At 38.4% G+C, this 21,795-nt stretch overlaps 1 protein-coding gene across 1 annotated transcript in view; it reads left to right on the forward strand.

Moving 5' to 3' along the window:
- Nucleotides 1–21,324, forward strand: part of LOC124794662 (transferrin) — a 189,992-nt gene extending 168,668 nt beyond the window's left edge. The window contains exons 8-15 of the mRNA XM_047258233.1: nucleotides 1,106–1,263; nucleotides 3,250–3,496; nucleotides 3,587–3,738; nucleotides 9,574–9,723; nucleotides 9,898–10,005; nucleotides 18,569–18,696; nucleotides 19,707–19,862; nucleotides 20,245–21,324. Of these exons, the coding sequence (XP_047114189.1) occupies nucleotides 1,106–1,263; nucleotides 3,250–3,496; nucleotides 3,587–3,738; nucleotides 9,574–9,723; nucleotides 9,898–10,005; nucleotides 18,569–18,696; nucleotides 19,707–19,862; nucleotides 20,245–20,415 (1,270 nt within the window). The 3' untranslated portion in view covers nucleotides 20,416–21,324. The remainder of the gene's footprint in view (nucleotides 1–1,105; nucleotides 1,264–3,249; nucleotides 3,497–3,586; nucleotides 3,739–9,573; nucleotides 9,724–9,897; nucleotides 10,006–18,568; nucleotides 18,697–19,706; nucleotides 19,863–20,244) is intronic.
- The last annotated feature ends 471 nt before the right edge of the window (nucleotides 21,325–21,795 follow it).

A 21,795-nucleotide genomic window follows, 5' to 3' on the forward strand; every position in this document is an offset into this window, starting at 1 on the left:
TGCTTTTGTTTCTGGTACTGCTTGGTTAATATACAGATCGAATAACGTCAGGGAGAGGCTACAACCCTGTCTCAAACCCTTCCCAACCACTGCTTCCCTTTCATGTCCTCGACTCTTACTACTGCCATCTGGTTTCTGTACGAATTGTAAATAGCCTTTCACTCCCAGTATTTCTATGGAATCCAAACTGATCTTCCCCGAGGTCGGCTTCTACCAGTTTTTCCATTCGTCTGTAAAGAATTCGTGTTAGTATTTTGCAGCTGTGACTTATTAAACGGATAATTTGGTAATTTTCACATTTGTCAACACCTGCTTTCTTTGGGATTGGAATTATTATATTCTTCTTGAAGTCTGAGGGAATTTCGCGTGTCTCCTACATCTTGCTCACCAGATGGTAGAGTTTTTAAAATCAATCATTGGACCAAAATCATGTGTACAAGGGTTCATAAATGTACATATAATTGAAAAACAGTTGAAGAGGCTTGACAGAGTAAAGGCCACTGAACCATATGAGATACTCATTACACTTTATTCCAGATATGGATCAAAACAGGCCCCTTTTCTAGCAGAAATCTGCCATAGGCACCTAAAAAAAATGAAGTTTTTCTTCTTCAGTTTTTCCTTATTTTTTATTGTGCTTTTCAGGAACTTTTGTTCGCAACAGTCCTTGTAATGCATGTAATGAAGTTCCTTCATGTTACACTTTATAATTTTTATCTTGGCTCATTACACATCCTAGCATCACAAATATAAAAAGGAATGAGTAGAATAAGTACATGTATTAAGTAAAATAAAATGTGATTTCCTGTATGAGTTTAATATTAATAGTGTCCTTAGTTTCAAATAATTACAAAAAATTAATAAATCCGTACACTAATAGCATCAGAAATAGTTTGTGGGGTTTCAAAGACTACATTTTAATTTAAGTTTTATTTGTCTGAATAAATTTCCATAAGTGATTATCTCACATTTTATATGTGTGTGCAAGTGATTGAAAATTATTATGGTGGGTTCTGTACAATCTTTGGTAAAAAAACTGTTGCATCATACATTAAAAAGTTTTTTTAAAATAATATGCTGATATCTGAAAATATGTCTTTGACAGCCAGGTGGCAGCTCGTGTTCAGAGGATGATAACTGAAGTAGCACAAGCAGACCCTGTTGTACATTGGATATGGGCCATACATCATTTGCTGAATGTTGTACAGCAGACTCCTGTGCAGCTTCCAGCTGTCATGTCACCAGAAGGATATCTCAGACAAGGTATTGGAGAGGCTAAAACATTAACCTGTAAAAGCAGCTATGTGTTCAAGCAATTTAACTTCAACTACACTGCAGCATCACAATTAATAAGCTGTCTGTCTGCATGAATGGCCACCACTGAACTGTGGCCAAGAGACACTGAGTTGCTAAGCATGCCACCCAATGCATGTGCTTGACTTCAAATGCTTCAAAGCCTTTTGCCATCTGTATAGTTCCCACCAACACCAGCTTGTCTGAAGTATGGGAAGGTGGGAACTCTCACTACAACTTACCCTTCCCAAAGCCTCCAAGGCCTGAAACTTTACGAGTCCCTCCTGTCTTCCACATGCCTAGCCCCTTCTCTGCCCTCACTGCAGGCATACTCATGCTTTCTATCTCGCCAGTGCACCTGTGCATAGACCTTTCCCCTTCTTTGCATCTTTTCTCTCCCTTTGTTCCGCCCCCCTCCTCCCTGCCCCCCACAGCACAGCTTCCCTATGCTGTACCTCACAGCTGCTGTCCTGTCTCCACCACAATCCTGCACTCTGCCATAGGCAGCACTAGCACCTTCCCCTGGCTCTATCCCATTATACTTTCCTGCTTCTGTACCTCCATTACTCACCCCATAAAAGATCACTACTTGCCTCTGACCCAGTCTCAGTTGGCCAGAGACAACAGTGGCCATTTGTGTGGGAGTAGTGCTTGTGTGATGTGTGTGTTTTTGTTTCATCTTTGTCTGACGAAGAACTTAGTCTGACAGCTACAAAATATCTAGCTGTCTTTTTTCATTGTGCCTGTCTGACACACAGTACCTCATCTAGGTGGTGAGTAGCAATACATCCTTTTCACATTGTAGCTATTCCATGTTGGATTTTCCACAGTTTGTTTTGTATTGTCTATTTCATTATTCCTATTACTTTCGGATTTGAGACAAATTCAGAGGTGTACAATAACTTTAAAAATAAAAATAACAGATTTTTGAGTAGCCAGATTTTTAGTTTAGGAGGAAACTTGTGATGATGAGATTGTTGCTCTTGCACTACATGAATGACACCAGAAATAAAAACTTTCATGCAGAGAAAATATTTATGCTTTTTTTTATACTGTAAAGTGAACTACAATATAGGAAGAACCTGGACTGTTGTTTGAACTCAACACAAATTAAATTCATGTTTCATCACAAATAATTTTGTAGTGAATTATCGGTTCACTTTTTGCAAAGCAGTCCTAAAAATACATCTGCTAACATGCCAATGTGAAGTTTTTGTTTGTATAGTTTATTATAATATGGTGTTTCAAAATTCAACAGTATTCTGACATTTAAACTGTTTGAAGACCTACTAAATTCCAACATATCCCTTATTTCTTACTTTTGTATTCATTAATGATATCCTTAAGACCGCTGCAATAGTATTTTCCTACAATTTGTTGAGAAGTATGAACAGCTGAATAGCCTTCCATAAACTCCAAAACCATTCAGTGTTGCTAAAAAATCTTTGTAGTGAATTGGCTCATATTTTCCACATTGCCCATGTTAAACCTCTTAATGAGATGTTCATATTAAGGTACTGATCAATAAAAAGTGTGAGAGAGATGGCTGCTTTTTCTTTCTTTTGCATCAATCCCTCCTTCACCTACCATTTCTTTTCACACAAGTTATTATTACTTCTTTGCAACATAAATCTTCAGTGTCTGTTATCACTTCACACTCTTTATGTTGTTTGTAACACAACTGTTTTTTTTTTTCTCTCCAGCAGAGCAACTTATTGTCCCAGAACCTTATGGCTTGTGCCTGTTACCTTCTTTTGATTTTCTGTTTTCTATTACCTCTGCTTTGCTTGTGTTTGTTTAAGCAATTGTATTACTTTTTTCTACACAGGGTTCAACTTCATTTTTTACTTTCTTATTTAGTGTTAGTTAACTTTTGATGTAATAAGGTAAAATTGACAAATTTTAAAATTAAATTTACTGGAAAAATATAACTTGTATGTTTATTTTTTCTTACAGCTCCTGGATTTGAAAGTGCTAATACTATGACACATTGTGATCCTCTCCGGGTTATACGAATCTGCACAAAATCAGACAAAGAATATTCAAAATGTAGCTGGCTAAAACAAGCTGCTAAAGCATATGGAATTGAACCTGACATTGATTGTACAGAAAAAAGTTCAACTGAGGATTGCATGAAAGCTGTTCATCAGAAAACTTCTGAAGTGGTTGTTATTGGACCAGAACTACTTACTACAGCTGCGAAGTAAAACTAATAATTCATTATATTATGACAGGAAGTATGTCTTTTCACTATGCATGTTCTAAATAATTTGCATTTTTTTTACCTTTTTAGGAGGTACGGATTAAAACCACTAATTTTTGAGTACACAGACAGTCTTGTGGACTTGTACAGGATGGCTGCAGTAGTACGAAGAGATTCCAAAATAAAAAACATGACCATGTTAAAAGGAAAGAAAGCATGTTTCACAAAATTTGATGGTGTTGGTAAGTGTCATGGTATTGTGATAAAAGAAAATAGTAGCTATGTTTGCTACTGTATGAACAGATGAATTGAGGAAATAGAACTTGTCCTAGGAATCAAAGAATTGTGGGATGAAACTTTCATTGTGCTTTAGTGTGTAGGACATAATCAAACTTCCTACCAGAGCTTAATTGGGAGTGAACCCAGACCACTAAATTTTGCAAACTGTGCTCTTATGACTGTACTGTTTTGTTTGCAGTGTGCTTGGATATCCTATCTGTTAACATTTTCTGCAAGAAGAAAAGGTCCAAGTCAGGTCACAGTCTACCATACAGCTGCACCCTGAACAAATTCAGATTCTGCAGTATGATCATACAGGCATTGAGTTTTTTAACACCTCTCCACTGGACATATGTAATTGTATCCACCTCCAGGAATTTTGCTAATAGCCAAATTTCACTTCTTCAATCCTCAGTTTCCTATTGCTGGATCATTCAGTAAGCTTTAAACATAGTAATGGCAATAGTTATTCATTTAGTCCTCATGTTTTGTGGCCTTTATAATGAAAGGAATCTTTCAGGAATGTGGAATGAGTCAGGCATATGTTAACAAAGAGCATCAACTGTCAAAAACAGCATTAATAATTAACTATCGTTGGATGCATTTGTGCTTCCCGGTACTTTTTTAAAGAGAGAGTATCAAAGACACTACTACGGAAAACTATTGTTACATCCTCATTTATATCATGTAGGAGCAATTATCCATTAATAATATCCTAATATCTTCATGATCATATTTATATTTATCATAACATAGGAACAGAGACTTGCTTGCAATCAACATTGCTACTTGTCACGTAATTGTGGAAATCCTCCATTCTAAACACTAAAACAGTATAAGGGTTCAATAATGACCCACTGCCTACAATTTTTTTTTCTTTTTGTTCCAAACCATTCATATTTTCAGTTATATTACCTCACTTTTCCCATTTATGTCTCTGTGTCAATGACATATTTCAATTTACAAAATTTGGTGTTTTCATCAAAATTTTGTATAAACTTGGAAAGGATCAGTTTGACCTACCCTTAATTCCTATACTGTATGCAACTGCAAATAATAATTTTTGTAGTGAACATTTCAACTGTGTGCTGGCAGTTGCACTGAATAATCCAATAGTGAGGTAGTTTTGTATCATAACCTGATACAAAAAATTGCCTTACGTGACACGCGATCAACACAGTTCCAAAAAAAAGTCTAAGTCCAGAGAAACCAGGTAACAGCAGTATTTGAGAGTCAGTGTAACAAAGGCTTCAATGATAAGATGCAAACTACTGATTTATTTCAAATTCATCTCTATCACTGGTAAACCAGTTGGTAATAGTGCAGAAACAAAATTTTTAGGGATAAGATTGTAACACAATATACATACTGAATATCTGAAATCAAAATCTGCTACCATCTTTGGTCACTAAAATCCTGCTGAAGAGCAAAAAAAGTAAAGAATGCACAATATGCTCACTTTATGAGGTCACGTTCTGGGAAAACACAAAAGCAGTTGCAGCACATTCAAAAAGCAAAAATGATAATTAGAAAAATTGAATGATTTGTGCAAGAGAAAAAGCTTCACAAACTGAACAAGTCAGCAATGCATTGATCTACTTCTGACCCTTATGGAAGCAGTTATTCAGCTTCACTTTAATTGAATGAGTTGTTCGATGTCCTCCTGAAGGATATCGTGCAAAATTACACACTGTGATCAAAAGTATCCAGGCACTCCCAAAAACATATGTTTTTCTTATTGGGTGCATTTTGCTGCCACCTACTGCCTGGTACTCCATATAAGCAACCTCAGTAGTCATTAGACATCGTGAGTTAGCAGAATGGGGTGCTCCACGGGACTCACGGACTTCGAACGTGGTAAGGTGATTGGGTGTCATTTGTGTCATGCATCTGTACCTGAGATTTCCACACTCCTAAACATCCCTACATCCACTGTTTTTGGTGTGATAGTGAAGTAGAAACATGAAGGGACATGTGCAGCACAAAAGTGTACAAGCCGATCTCGTCTGTTGACTGACAGAGACTGCTGACAGTTGAAGAGGGTCGTAATGTGTAATAGCCAGATGTCTATCCAGACCATCACACAGGAATTCCTAACTGCATCAGGATCCACTGCAAGTACTATGACAGTTAGGGGGGAGGTGAGAAAACTTGGATTGCATGGTCGAGCGGCTGCTCATAAGCCACACATCACTCTGGTAAATGCCAAACAACACCTTGTTTGGTGAAAGGAGTGTAAACATTGGACAATTGAACAATGGAAAAATGTTGTTAGGAGTGGCAAATCACGGTACACAATGTGGCGATCTGATGGCAGGGTATGGATATGGCGAATGCCTGGTGAACGTCATCTGCCAGCGTGTGTAGTGCCAACAGTAAAATTTGGAGGTGGCGGTGTTATGGTGTGGTCATGTTTTTCATGGACGGGGCTTGCACCCCTTGTTGTTATGCATGACACTATCACAGCACAGGCCTGCATAGATGTTTTAAGTGCCTTCTTGCTTCCCACTGTTGAAGAGCAATTCGAGGATGGCGACTGCATCTTTCAACACGATCGAGCACCGTTCATAATGCACAGCCTGTGGCGGAGTGGGTACACGACAATAACATCCCTGTAATGGACTGACCTGGACAGGGACCTGTCTTGAATCCTATAGAACACCTTTGGGATGTTTTGGAATGCTGACTTCATGCCAGACCTCACTGACTGACATCGATACCTCTCCTTAGTGCAGCACTCCATGAATAATGGGCTGCCATTCCCCAAGAACCCTTCCAGCACCTGATGGAATGTATGCCTGCAAGAGCGGAAGCTGTCATCAAGACTGTGGGTGGGCCAAAACCGTATTGAATTCCAGCATTACCTATGGAGGGCATCACGAACTTTTAAGTCATTTTCAGCCAGGTGTCTGGATACTTTTGATCACATAGTGTATATCTGACAGGGGTGTTAGATCATCAAAATCTCAAGATGGCTGGATGGCCCTGCCCACAATGCTCCAAATGTTCCCAATTGGGGAGAAATCAGGTGACCTTGCTGGCCAAGGTAGGCTTTGGCAATCATGAAGATAAGCAGTAAAAACTGCCACCATGTGATGGCGGGCATTATCTTGCTGAAATGTAGGCCAAGAGTGATTTGCCATGAAGGGCAACAAAAGAGTGCATAGAATATTGTCTACCTGGTGCTGTGTATGACAGCCAAAGGGGTCCTGCTATGAAATGGCATTCCAGACCATCACTACTGGCTATCAGGCAGTGGCGGGTGACAGTCAGGTTAGTATCCGATCTCTGTCTGGGGCACCTCTAGACATGGGTTGATATCACACATCTGCCTGGGGCGTCTCCAGGTGCATCTTCACTGGTCATTTGGGCTCATTTCAAAGCAGGATTCATCACTGAGATTCTAGGCTGAATGCAGCAGATACCACTGCAAATGGGCATGTTCATATACAGAAGTAAATGGTAATCAGTGCAAGGGGCACCATGAGCTCAGCCCCCTTTCTGTTAGCTGCCTATTAATGGTCCTTGTGATCAATGAAGCACCAGGTGCACATCATATTGATGATAATGATGAATCCAGGGCTCTGAGTGCCTCTCTGGCAATTACTTGGGCCTCACGTTCTCTCATTTCTCTAGATCAACCGCTTCCTTCTTGATGCTATGCTGGTCATGGTTCACCCATTCCTGCCAGTATCACTGAATAGTGGCACTGCTCCTATTCACTTGGAAATGAGCATACGGCATTGTGGGCCGGGTGTCCCTCATGCAGGGAAGTTCGTTCGCTGAGGGCAAGTACTTATTGCATTCAATGCCACGTTGGGCGACTTGTGTGTCAGAGATGGGGATGAAATTATGATGAGGACAACACAACACCCAGTCCGTGAGCAGATAAAATCTCCTGCCCCAGCCAGGAATCGAACCCGGGTCCCTTGGCATGGCATTCCACTATGCTGACCACTCAGCTAATGGGGGCGGACGCTCCTATTAAACTGTTGAGTAATACAGTGATTACTCCAACAGGCTTCTTTGAGCCCAGCTACATGTTCTCTCTCAAATTCTGATGTCTGCGTATATTACTCATGTACACATCTGTGAGGCATAGTTACTGTCCATCTGAGTACACGGAATTAAATTGGCAAAGACTTTTTATGTCCTGGTTTCAACGTGTCCCCTTTTTTACTGTCCTTGCCATTTGCACATTGAAATTGTGCTGCTACGTCACTCATTCATCTATCAGCCACTAAAGTTTACAGTTTGCGTTTTCGATAGATACAAATATCACTTTGTGACCAATTTGCATAACTTCTTGATGGTGCATAACTTTTTGAGAGTGTAGTTCTCAAAAACGTAAAAACCTTTAAAGATTTTCCAAATTCGTATTAACAGTACCATTGCTTTTACTCCACTGAAGAATATTAAAATGTATGAGGTATATTGTATAAATAGGCATGATTTGCAATTTAAAATGTTCACATAGAAATTTAAGTTCTCAGCCTTTACCTGTGTGTATGTATATAAACAACTGATCTGTGCAATGTTTTATGCATAATGTGCTTTTGTGGATAAGAGAACTAATAAAAATACAAGACAATAAACATTTTGAATGAAGCTGAAATATCAGAGGATGGTTCAGCTGCTGATCCAATCCATAGCACATCTCAGTCACCACAGCACACTAAAACTGTTAATAATTAGAGATGCAACAGTGCAGGAAGTTTCTATCTCACATCGAAGAAATGATAGACATGTATTCAGTAACCTATCAGAAATATTAAATGTAAATGCTTTGGAGTTTGAGTGAATTAAAGAACTTTCTGTGTAACAATTCCTGTTCCTTTGAAGAGTATCTTCACAGGGTCTTTTAAAATTAATACATTCAATTATAAATATAATTAATAGAAATATAAAATATAATATTTCAAAAAGTTAAGTTAGATTTAAATAAAATGTACATTTGTGATATCTCTTTACATCCCAGAGACTTCTCCCATCTTGTTGTTGTGGTCTTCAGTCCTGAGACTGGTTTGATGCAGCTCTCCATGGATCTCTCATGGATTCCCCAAAATATGATTCACACAAAGTGAATATCAGAACAGTATTTGTGACTTGATTGTAGTTATGTAGTACATTTTATTAATACAATAGAACTTATCGAAACTCACTATCTTTTAATAGCCTCATAATTACTACTAATTAGTAGTAAGTGCTTAGATATTTGTTTGTGGAATGTTGTTATGTAGTGTCTGGTACTTCGAATTGAAAACCCAGCTGGGTGAGAAACTAAGTAATTCAGTAATATAAAAAAAAGAATCATTACCAATGACTCTGCTGTTGGCAAAACAAGTAAAACAAAACCAAATAAGAAACTATAAGACAGCTGGAAATGTTGTACTGTATTAATGTTCATAATTCAAAAAATGACTCTGAGCAATATGGGACTTAACTTCTATGGTCATCAGTCCCCTAGAACTTAGAACTACTTAAACCTAACTAACCTAAGGACATCACACACATCCATGCCCAAGGCAGGATTTGAACCTGCGACCATAGCGGTCGCACGGTTCCAGACTGTAGCGCCTAGAACCGCTCGGGCACCCCGGCCAGCTGTTCATAATTAGATGAGTATTAAATCAACAGTGCAACATATATGTTAATGAGCTGGTGGTTTGTGTGTGTGTGTGTGTGTATTGGGGGGGGGGGGGGGGGGGGGAGGGGGGGAGGGGATGGTTGTAGGTAATGATTCTAGTTTTGAAAATGTTGTACGTATGTCATCAGCATTTAAAAATGTCATGTTTCAGGATGGAATTCAGCATTAATAACCCTGTTAAGGAAAGGCAACCTCCCTGCTGCTTGTCCTTTCTCTAGAGCAGTTGGAATGTTCTTTTCTGACATATGTGTCAGTGGAGTAAATACTTCTGAAGCGGCTTTCAAATCATTGTGCCCCTCAGGTATGACTTCATATTATTTGATTACCAATTACTTGCTTGCCCATAAAAACATGTAGAAAGCATAATGGTGTAACCATGACCTTATGTGGATATTCTCAGTTGCTGTAGGCAAGTAATTTGAAATGTGAATAAACAAACAGAAAACACTATTTAGTAATATATTTTCTTGTTTAGAGAGAGAGAAGAAAATGTTTGATGGAGAGACTGGTGCTTTCCATTGTTTGGCTTCTCAGAAAGGTGATGTCGCTTTCGTAACAATTGACACAATCATGAGAAATACAGGTGAGTTGTCTGAAAAAAAATATTAATCATTATGTTAGACAAATAACACAAAAAATCAGTTGACACTTTAGGTGACATATCTTTAAGGCTACTTTTCATTTTGGCAGTATTTTTTCCCAGGAAAGGTGACACCTTATGGTCACAAGTTTATATTTAAGGCTAGCCCCAGTCAGTCAGTTTTCCTTTCAACTTGGCACAGATATTGTTATTGTCCAGGTACCATTGGATCTAGTGAATGGCCCCCTCCCCATAGTCGTGTACCAAGCTGCAACTTTGCTGAATTTTCTGAGCCTCACAAAGGCACAGAAATGTTACAAACACCTCTCATCATCTACATCTGCAACACATGACATGTCACCAGTAAGTAATTGAGCCATATGGTTTATGTACTGTGACACAATAAGTGCTCTGCAACATCGATCTTGATTGTATAGAAATACATCGCAAAGGAGCTTCCGAATTACAATTAAGTTGTAGAAAATGCTCAGAGGTGGCCACCCAGAACTATTCCTCCTCATTCACATTGTTCCTTCCTTTACTGAACTTCACAACCATTTCCATATCAGTAACATAGTCATTGTGTGTTTACAATAAGCTTCACAAATTTGATGGGGAATAGACTTTGTGTTCATAAACTGCATGCAGTCATTAACTCAATGTAGTACATACATCACATCAAGAAGGAGAACCTTCAGAGATATTCAGTTAGACAAAGTATAAATTAATAAAAGGCAACTTAATCTTCATACTGTATTAACAATAAACTATCAATATTCATGTTTACACCAGTTAAATTTGGAAGAAAAGCTGCTCCTTTGTAAACTTGCTGCCCCCTCACATATGTTACATAGCTACTCCTTGTATATTATTGGTAGCTTAATATTTACTTGATTCCAGTAGTACTTTTCAAAGGAAACAATTATTATATCTACAAATACTGAGTGCTGTTTATATAGCATTACTATTTTTGCAGCTTTACAAAGAACACTGCTACTTGGCTGTTTATAGTATAGGGTGGTTAAAATTAAACTTCACTGTTTGAGAGGGTGCCCATGAAAAATGAGTGATCATAGGACAATGAAACTTTGTGGAAACATTTTAAGTACATGCAGAAGAGAAATAATGAATAAACCAGTGAAAGAAACACATTTTAATTTGTACAAGAGAGAGTTACATTTGTTAACTGCATACCGTGTTTACATTCCAGGTTACAAACATTGCTCAATGTGACAACTATCTGCTCCGGCGACAGCCTGGAACTGCACTAGAGATGCCATTTCACAGTTATTAACAGCAGTTTTCGAACAATGGAGAGTGTAATGTTTAACTGTCATGACACAACTAGTGCACTGCTTGAAGGTCATACATTGTATCCAGCATTCTCAGCCATGGCAACAGTAACTTCTTCAACAATTTGTGGTGCAGTTGGCCATCAGCCTCTCCCATGAGCAATTCCCAAATCAACAGTTTATTCAAACTTCTGAATTGTGTTCTTCAACCCCAGTGCAGAAAGAGAACCTCTCAATATTCCTTTAATGCATCTATACTCACAAAGAGCAGCAGTACTAGTGTTGTTGTTTTGATAAAACTGCTTTATTAGTAAAGCTCTGCTTGCCTTGTCCAGACCTGTGTTGACTGATAAAACCATAAAACCATCCTGCACACTACTAGTCCTTCAGCTTTACAATGAAGACTGCTACTTGACATGTAGTTAACATAACTTTACGATCTTTGACTCTAGATATTCAGATAATTTGTAGAAAGAGTGGCTAATGATGATTTTTTTTAAAATTTTCATTTTCTTTCGGATCTATTGAGATTCCAGTATCTTGCTTTATGTTAGATGGGAGCTTGCTGGGTATCTTTGCAGCAGAGTGCATAACTACTCTATGTATCCTAGACAAGAAGGAAAAGTCTACATGAAAATTATTTATTTTTAAATTTTTTACCTGGTATTGTTATTGTTATCATAACTCAGCAGAAACTGATTTTAATTGTCACTAAAACACAATATTGATTTGATTTGATTTGAATGTATTGAGAAGCGAATATAAGAATACCTAGATCCTAAAATAAGACTCTGCAAAAGTGCAGTTACCTACTTAGCACATACGAGGTGCGGCTAGAAAAAAACCGGACTGATGCTGGAAAAAACATTTATTTACAATTATTTACAATTTCATGTTATCTCCTTAAATGTACTCTCCTCCTCGGTCCCTACACCGCTCCATACGAATTTTCCACTGTTCATAGCAATGCTGCAGATCATTTTCGGTAAGTCCATACATTACTTCCGTCGCTTTTTCTTTTACTGCTTCAACAGTCTCAAATCTAGTTCCTTTCAAAGCTGACTTGACTTTAGGGAAAAGAAAAAAGTCACAGGGGGCCAAATCAGGTGAGTAGGGTGGATGATCTAAGATGGGAATGTTGTGTTTTGCCAAAAACGTCTTCACTGACAACGCACTGTGAGCTGGGGCATTGTCTTGGTGAAGGATCCATGACTTTTTTCTCCACAAATCGTTCCGTTTTCTCCGTACTCGCTCACGTAGGGTAGCCAGGACGCTAATGTAGTAATGCTGATTCACTGTTTGTCCCTCTGGTACCCAATCAATGTGCACAATCCCTTTGATGTCAAAAAAACAATCATCATTGCCTTGAATTTCGATTTTGACATTCGTGCTTTTTTTTGTCGTGGAGAACCAGGAGTTTTCCAATGCATCGATTGGCGTTTAGTTTCGGGATCGTAAGTAAAAAACCACGATTCATCGCAAGTAACAACATTTTGTAAGAAGGTGGGATCACTTTCAATGTTTTCCAGGATGTCAGAACAAATCATTCTTCGGCGTTCCTTCTGTTCAATTGTGAGACACTTTGGAACCATTTTTGAACACACTTTGTTCATGTTGAAACTTTCATGAAGAATCTGCCTAACACTTTCCTTGTCAACTCCTGTTAACTCAGACACTGCTCTGATTGTTAAACGGCGATCTTGTCGAACAAGTTTACCGATTTTTTCAATGTTTGCATCAGTTTTTGCTGACAATGGTCTGCCAGTGCGAGTGTCATCACTGGTGTCTTCACGGCCATCTTTAAATCGTTTAAACCACTCAAACACTTGTGTTCGCGATAAACAATCATCGCCGTACACTTGTTGTAACATTACAAACGTTTCACTTGCAGATTTTCCTAGTTTGAAACAAAATTTGATGTTAACACGCTGTTCTTTCTGTACACTCAACATTTTCCGACGCACAGACAAAAGTCAACTACTTAAAACAGACGCCACGGGCAGACTGAGTGCAGGAGGCAGATGAAACTCGAGCAGTAGGCGGAGCGAGAGTAACGTGACAGGCCACGCGACTTTCAGCCTTATTGCGTTCGTTTTATTGTTTCACCAGTACTAGTCCGGTTTTTTTCTAGCCACACCTCGTATAATGGCATCAGAAGTGCAAATACCATTAATGCCACAATGGTTGTTTCAGAGTGATGTGTGCATGTCAGTATTACCAACTCCCCAGTGGTCTTGGAATTAAAGACCTCAGTTAGCAATACAGTTCTTTATTCAGTAAGACGGCCATACAGAGGCTGATGGCACTGACTCAGTAGTGTGTGAAGACACCCAGGCAACAGCCACTAGCTCAGCATAGCGCATGATGGCATGCTCAGCCTAGCGGCGTGAGAACGCTGGACAGGAGCACTTTCTTAATGAAGTGATAGTGGCTGGTATGGCCTTGCATACGTGAGACTGACATCAAGCATTCGGCACAAATATGTGCTGGGCAGGTGGCCACTCAGGTGAACAGTCGGACACACAGACTGCTGGTGTGCAAGCTCTGAACCCAGGACCCCCCAAACACCCAGAGACTGTACAAAGTTGTCCTGGAAATGGGCACTTCCCAGTGGCATAGGCTCATGCTCTGATATTGTCGTGTCTGCCAGCAGCCCATAGACCAACAGCTAGCAGATGTTGCAGCTAGATGTAGATGAAGCTGACTGGCCCACATGGGACCGACAGTTGCAAGCAACCTGTCTTGGGTGTCAGCAGTAGTTGAAGACAAGGTACTGCTAGAGCCTGAGTAGTGAGCATTTATAGTGGCTCTACCCAGCTTCGTTGTGACAAAGCCTCACCTTCAGTCATGTAAGTGACCAATGCAGTTCAGTGCTGGGCCACAGCCTGAGGAAATTCATCTTGCCACCTCTAACAACCGGGTTTCATAGGCAGCTAGCTTTCTTGTCTTGCCACGGGTTGTGAAGTCAGCACAGAGGGATGTTGCCACAACACACAATTTTCTTACTGCTCACTTATGCTGAATGAACAATTTATTTGCTTTATGTGCACTGCTCCAGAAAATTATTCCATAAGAACATCGTATGCTATGGAGGTACCAATTTTGTTGAATGCTATCACAACCAATTATCAAATGTCAATGTCATTTCCTTTGTAGCACTTTTGTCTCTTAACTGCTGATGAGTCCCACAGCTGGTGTAGATGCTACACACACTTGCTATTGTTACCCACTTGGCATAGAAACTGAAAATGGAACTTATCTTCTGAATAGTCTTTGTATTGTCAGATGAGAATCTTCATTCTGGATGAGTGAACACAGTGTTTAACCAGGGAATAAAGTAACAATTTTAGATAAACTGAGACAGAATTTCTGGTCAGTACTGAACTCTCAAGAGACAAAAGTTTAGTACTGCCAATAAAAAAATATCTAAGTAAAAACAGAAACACTGTCCTAGCTTTCAGAACTATTAGTTAATTCTTCAGGGAGGAGAAAGGGTTGGGTTGAGAAAGGTTAAAAAGGAAGGCAGGTCACTCACCTATTGTGAGAACAAATGGAAGCAAAGGTCTTCGTTTACCCTCATCCTCACAGCAGCTGGATCCCACCCATCCTGGGCTCTGAGTCACCTGCCCTTCCCTTTTACTTTCCCCAAACTACCCCTCTCTCCTCCCTGAAGAGGGAACTACCAGCTGTAAAGCTGGAATAGTGCTTTCACTTTTACTTTCATGTGTGCATATTTGGAAATACTAAACATTTCACTGGCAAGCAATTTTGTTTCATAGTTCGGTAGCTTTTAGTTTCCTCAGTTGAATTTTCTTTGACAATTATAACAAAATTTGCATGGTGAATATCTGTTTTTCTTTCCATGAAACACTGGAGTCACAGACCTATTTTTGTTACATAGCAACATCATTTCACTAATGTTTATAGCTCAAGTTCTCAATTTTTAACTTCCAGATTTAGCAAAATTATGTGTTAAAAAATGCCAGTGGTGTGGTAAATACTATAAAATGTGACTAATTATGCACATGAAATACGGCACAAAATTTACGTAAAATGTACACCACCATGTAAGTATATTGAAAGCAGAGGGAAACATGTACTGGGGCTCGGTAATGAAAGGTCAAGTAGATTCTTTACAGTTAGTTGACACAAATGTGCCCCCCCCCCCCCTTTTTTTTTTTTTAAGGGTCACTGGAAGACAACGATAATGCGAAACAAACCTACATACTTGCTGGCAAAATACCTGATGGAAATGCTAACCTCTTATGAGAGTAAATGTCCTCATCACATCAGCAATTCTGTGGATTTTGTAAAACGCCTCAACACTTCAGGGTTAAAGACTCACATTTTCTGGTGAGTTTCAATGTTGTTTTGTTATTCACCAGGGTGCCTTTATGACAGTTACTAGAGCTTATTGGTCAGAAATTCGAAGAGAAGACCATTGACCTTTGAGGTATGTCCAATTGGATACTCACATGAATTTTCCATTATGTGGATGACACACTTGTCATCTGGCCACAAGTAAGGAACAGACTCTTTCACTTCATTGCAGTAGGTACTGGGAGATGAAGAAGCTTGCACAGGATAGATTAGCATGGAGAGCTGCATCAAACCAGTTTCAGGACTGAAGACCACAACAACAACAACAACAACAACACCCCAACATTGAATTCACTATGGAGACCGTGGCAGAAAGAAGACTAACATTCCTTGACATCATGGTGAAGAGAAGAGCTGATGGCACACTAGGCAAAGGAGTGTATGGAAGAAAACACACAGTGTTTGCAAAGGAATGGAGTATTAAAAACACTAGTAAATATGGTGCGCACCATCTCAGACACAGTCTGCCCCAGGAGCTGGAACACTGTGTAATTGTATTCCGAAAAAAAAATGTACCCAGAATGGTAGATTAGGTGTGCTCTCTGCCTCATCACTACAGTATGTGGAGATAAAAGAAGTCATAGAGAAAGAGGCAGCCACTGCCTTTATACCATACTCTGGTGCACTATTAGTGAAAATCAGATGCATACTGAAGACAAACTGAGTAAAAGCTGTCTTTTTCCTGCACAGTAAAACACAAGCATTAATGGAAAGTGTCAAAGATTATCTCAGTTTGCGGAAGTCAACATATACCGATTGCACATCAGTGTGGAAAGACATGTATTAGACAGACATGTGCACCGGCAGTGATTGTTGCTGAGAACACCAGAGGCACACTCGACTGACATATCACAAGAAGTCAGCAGTTGAAGAGCACTGTTTGTCTGAGAATCATGCGGTAGAGTATGAACATACCAGTATCTTAGCACAGACTTCCAAATACTGGGACAGCATCATCTAAGTGGCCATGGAAATTTGCACCAGAGACAATCTCATCAACCAAGATTGTGGCTCTAATCTTAGCAAGGTGTGGGGGCCAGCATTCAGTTTAATTATGAAGACTCTCAGCAAACAAAATGATCTGGGTGAACAGAGAAAGGGAACCTACATCAATGCTACTACAGACACCACCACTATCATCTCTGCGACCACCGATGCGCAGTCATGGACTGCAGGGGGAAGGCTTGTGGGGGAGGGATACAAGTTGGCTGCACATTCTCAGCAGCTCAGTTCATCAGTGCACCAGATGATGGCGGCATTTATGATCACCAAAATATTGTGCCCGTTGGAGACTATGAACCACCAGTATGCTTGTGGACTGTTTGATAAACAAATATTCCAGGAGAAACAGAAGAATTACAAGTTTAAAACCTTCTCTGGAGGTCTTTTTGTGAGCTTTGCAGTAACATGTATTGTAATCACCCTCTATCACTTCTTTTTCACATACATGACTCGTCCTTCTCCCACAAAGAAACACAACAAACACTGGTGACTTTCTGTTTATGAACATTCTCTTATATTTATGTGAATTTGAAGAGAGCTGCCATACTTTATACCCAGTGAAAACTTCTGCCCAAGTTTCTCTGCATTTCCTTATTTTCCTCCAACAGCAGTACTTTCTGCCAGCAGCAGCATTTGCAGTGAATAATCTCTACTACTGCTGACCCTATCTGAAAACTGTTCATGCATATTGAGAACATTAGTGGTCCTACCACACGTGTTTGGGGCACACCCAATATTTCTGTCGTTTCTGTTGAGCACTCACCCTCAAGTATAACATACTCAGTTCTATTTGTCAAAAACTTTTGAGCTAGCCGTGTAGCTGTGAAAATACTCCTTATGATCATATCTTGCTTACCAGTCAACAATGTGGTATAACATCAAATGCCTTTTGAAGATCGTGGAAGATGGAGAATTTGTGTGTTCCTCTGCATCTGCTGTTTGCAAGACAATGCATATGATGGGAGCACACTATTTTGTTTTCTAAAAACAGGAAGTTATGTTTCACATGAATGTGTTCTGAGAGAAGCTCCTTTAACTCCTGGAATGTTCTAATTTTCCAAGTTCAAAATTTGCAGTAGGTTCCTGCATAAGGTGGAAGTTAATGATATTGGTCTAAAATTCCACCCATCCATTCAATCTTTTGATCCTTTAGGCAACTGGAGTGTCCTCTTCAAGTCATGTAGCACTATTTATGTTAAATACATTCTCAATAATTGTGAATTAGGAAAGGGGCTGGTTCCATGGCATATTTCATCTTTATAAATGAATACATTTTTAAATGTGGAATTTAATTTTTGGCTTCTGTCACTTACTTCAGTTTCATTCATGTTACATTGAATGGAATATTTAGATTTGTGCATTGACTTTACATATCGCTAGAACTTCCTAGGATTTTCTGATAGATCTTCCACCAGTATGTGACTGTGGAAATTATACTAGGGCCCTCCTTAGTTCCCATTAAGTTTTCTCTATCATGGTGTCTTTGCAGTCTTCTGTTATTTCAATTGATACATGTCGATCTAGATCACAATTTATCATGTATCTGATATTTAACCACAATTTCTCAGTATTTTCAGATATGAACTAAATGTTCTTAGTTTTTGTCAAACTGTCCTGTTCAAAAAGCCATGGGTAACTGAACTGCTGTTTATAAAAATCTGCTGTAATGACTCCACTCTTATGAACTCCAGGCAATGGCTTCCTTATGAATAAAACTTAGTTACTAATGTAGAGATCTTTTCTTCTCTTCTTCATACTAATACCATAATGGCAGCATATAAAACTAATCAGTAAAATATGTTGTTGTATGCCACCCTTACAAATTCTTTGAAGAGAGGCATTTTCAGGTGTAGTGATTAAGATAATCACTATCTATTTTTCTGTTTGCACAGATGGTGTCAACACAGAACCATGGGCAGTAAATCTGAAATCAAAGGATTTCCAAACATTGTGTGTTCAAAATGAAACTAATAACTCTGACAATGACAACTGCTACATTAGTTGGTCATCACGTGGACAAGTAAGTACTACCAATATTCTATGCAAGAAACATCTTACAGCTGGGACTTGCATATGTGCTTGGTATTGTAACAGAAATAAAGACATTGACCTTAATGAAAACAGTCCTAAACAGCAATGATGATATACACATTGTGTTAACAATATATTGATACTTGTACAGTGCACATGGATTTGTTACTGATAACCCCTGAAAAAGGTAGAAGTACAATCCTTTATTGACACCAAATAATTAAGGAATCAGCCACAAATCCCAAAATTCCTCTCCTTCATGATTTCAACTCATTTGTGCTCAAAGTCAAATTTCCAACAATATTTGATAAACATTTAAGTGTTTTATCATCCATTTTAAAATTCTTTACATTTCACTTTTACAATTACTGGTACTCAGCAAAGAAACATTGTTTGACATTCTAGTAGCACTGTATGTGACAGGGTTATGTCAGTTTTTCACCAATTGTGTAATTTGACTTGTATGTGTAACTTGAATTAATATATGTGTAATACCTGTTTTTTTGGACATGTGTGAAAGAACAGACACAATTTTGATCTTGCGGCCATTATGAATCAAGACACAAATTAATGACATTGGCTCCCAGTGGCATTGATTTTTCAGTGGAAGAAGCTGAAAATTTGTGCCAGAGCAGGATTTGAATCCGAGGCTCTTGCTTACTAGCACACGTACTGACCACTGCACCATCTGGACACAGTGGTCAGTGCAGCTGCATGAATTACCTTAGCGTGCTTCCCTTCAGATACAAATTGTCAACTTATTCACACACTATTAATGTAGTACCCCTTGCCAATTATTGTCATTACTCACAGCATTTCACCGATTCTCCTTAGAGTTCAAGTGTGGTATGTATCCACATCCTCTCCTTAATTATATATATGTGGTGTCTGTTATATGGGAATTTTACATAAAGAGCACCTTTTTTTTAAAGAATTGCACAGTCTGATAACGGCTCAAAGTACTTCATTTCTATACTAAACCAACATCTTTACTTCCAGGTGATGGTAGATAGCAGTATTTCAGACATGAGAGCAGTAGAGATATATTCAGCATTTTTAAAGATGAGCAATTTATTTGGAAAACACTATAAAACGCCAGTATCAATATTTCAGTTATTTGGAAAATATGATGGCCAACAGGATTTATTATTCCATGTAAGTATACACTTTTGGTGTTGTGTTTGTTCAGTTTAATGCTTGATTTGGTTACTACCAAGAATTTGAAAGTTGCTAATAAAAAGCAAATATGGTATATTCGGTCACAATACATGTCCTGGTGTCTCATATCAGAAGTGAAAATCATCTCTTGGCTCAGCATATGATTAGTCTCATATCAGACGAAAAAGATTTTAAGACTCTGAGAAACTATATTTGAGCCAAGGAAGATTTTAATATGTTTCTACTCTGTGTGTCTTTTCTTCTGCACTAAAATTCTGTTGTTCAAGTTGGTGGTTGTAGGACTGTAACCATCTTCCTTATTATTTATGGCAGTATTACAGTTGCAGTAATAATCATAGCTTTCTTCTACCACATACAGGATTCCACAGAAAGATTTGAAGACTACACTACATTACAAGAAGAAAGCAATTTCAAATTAAATTATGAAAACCTATTGACAGAAATGAAACAGTGTCAAAGTATAGCTGTATGGAAGCAAGGATGTGTTTGGTTTGTGCTAATTGCACTTGCCATGACTTTCTTGTATTAGCATTTGAGACCAGTTTGTCTGAAGTGTCAAACATTAATTTAGCCATATATTGGTGGTTGAGCTACATGGCTGCAGATTAAATTACTTGATGGAATACAGCAACCAGCAACTTTTTATGTAGCTTTATTTAACCAAAGATGCATTTTGGGCTTTTGCCCCTCTTAAATTTGAAATGCAATCAACAAAAAAGCTGTTTTGATGAAGAGATGAATGTATTATACCAACCAAAGGAGGGTAATAGCCTGAAATGTCTTGGCACAAATACAGCCATATAAAATGATGCCAGATACTGTATATATTCAAGTAGCTGATGTATGAAGTACATAATGGACACTCCACTTTAGATTTTGAGCATGAGACAAACATCTTGTACATGGAATAACTGTACTGACTGTAGTACATACGGTGTAATAAATATGAAATCTAGCATATCACACTATTTATGGAGAATTACTACACAGAAGTGCGCAAGGTTTTGTTTCATATGTCTGAAGGAACTGGTAATCAGGCTTGTGAATCTGTGCCATATTGGCATACTTGTTGTGACACAAATGGCCTTCTTAGTAGTGTGAACAATTTGTTGTGCCTTATGAGAGTGTATGTTTGGTGATACGCTGAAACTAAAAAATGGAATTAGGCTTCATTTTGCCTATGCCATTTAATGATGTTCTAAGTGTGTGTGTGTGTGTGTGTGTGTGTGTGTGTGTGTGTGTGTATAAAATTAAAGTAACATGCGAACACACAGAGAGATAGAGGAATGACTGAAAGTAAAACAAAGCAAACATGAGTTGCTAGAGCCACCAAAGAGAAATAACATGTAAAATTAAAAACACTATTTTCTTTATAACTAAGTGTAAAAGTTGTAATTACATATGAAGCACAAGAATAAAAAACAGATACTTCTGGCTAGCAACTGTTGAAATTGTTGTCACTTATTTATTACCTTCTCCATTTTCTCCCATCTTCATCAATGAACTTGGTACAGTGGTAATATGTTATATACAAGCATTTGATACACACTTCCCTCAGGAGCTGTTTTTATCATCAACTAGTGAACATATATGACAAAATTTAAATATTTAAGTCAGCAATGCAAACTACATATTCCCTATAAACACTTTTGGGTGTCAATAGCATCAGGGCTGAAATTTTAGTAAATGTCTACTGCCGGCTGCTGCTTCAAAGCTAAGAACTTCGATGATAATATTTATGGCTAAAATTTTATTGAATAATAATTGATTAATGAAACACACAAAAAACTACAAACCTATAATTTACGGCACTGAACCTTTGAGCTAGCATCAAGTAACAATAAACCTGATTTTAAAAAACAATAGCCCATGTGTATACCACAAGACAAAAGTAATCCACTATTTGTTT

This window comes from Schistocerca piceifrons, chromosome 1 (assembly GCF_021461385.2).
Source record: "Schistocerca piceifrons isolate TAMUIC-IGC-003096 chromosome 1, iqSchPice1.1, whole genome shotgun sequence".
Classification (NCBI taxonomy): Eukaryota; Metazoa; Arthropoda; class Insecta; order Orthoptera; family Acrididae; genus Schistocerca; species Schistocerca piceifrons.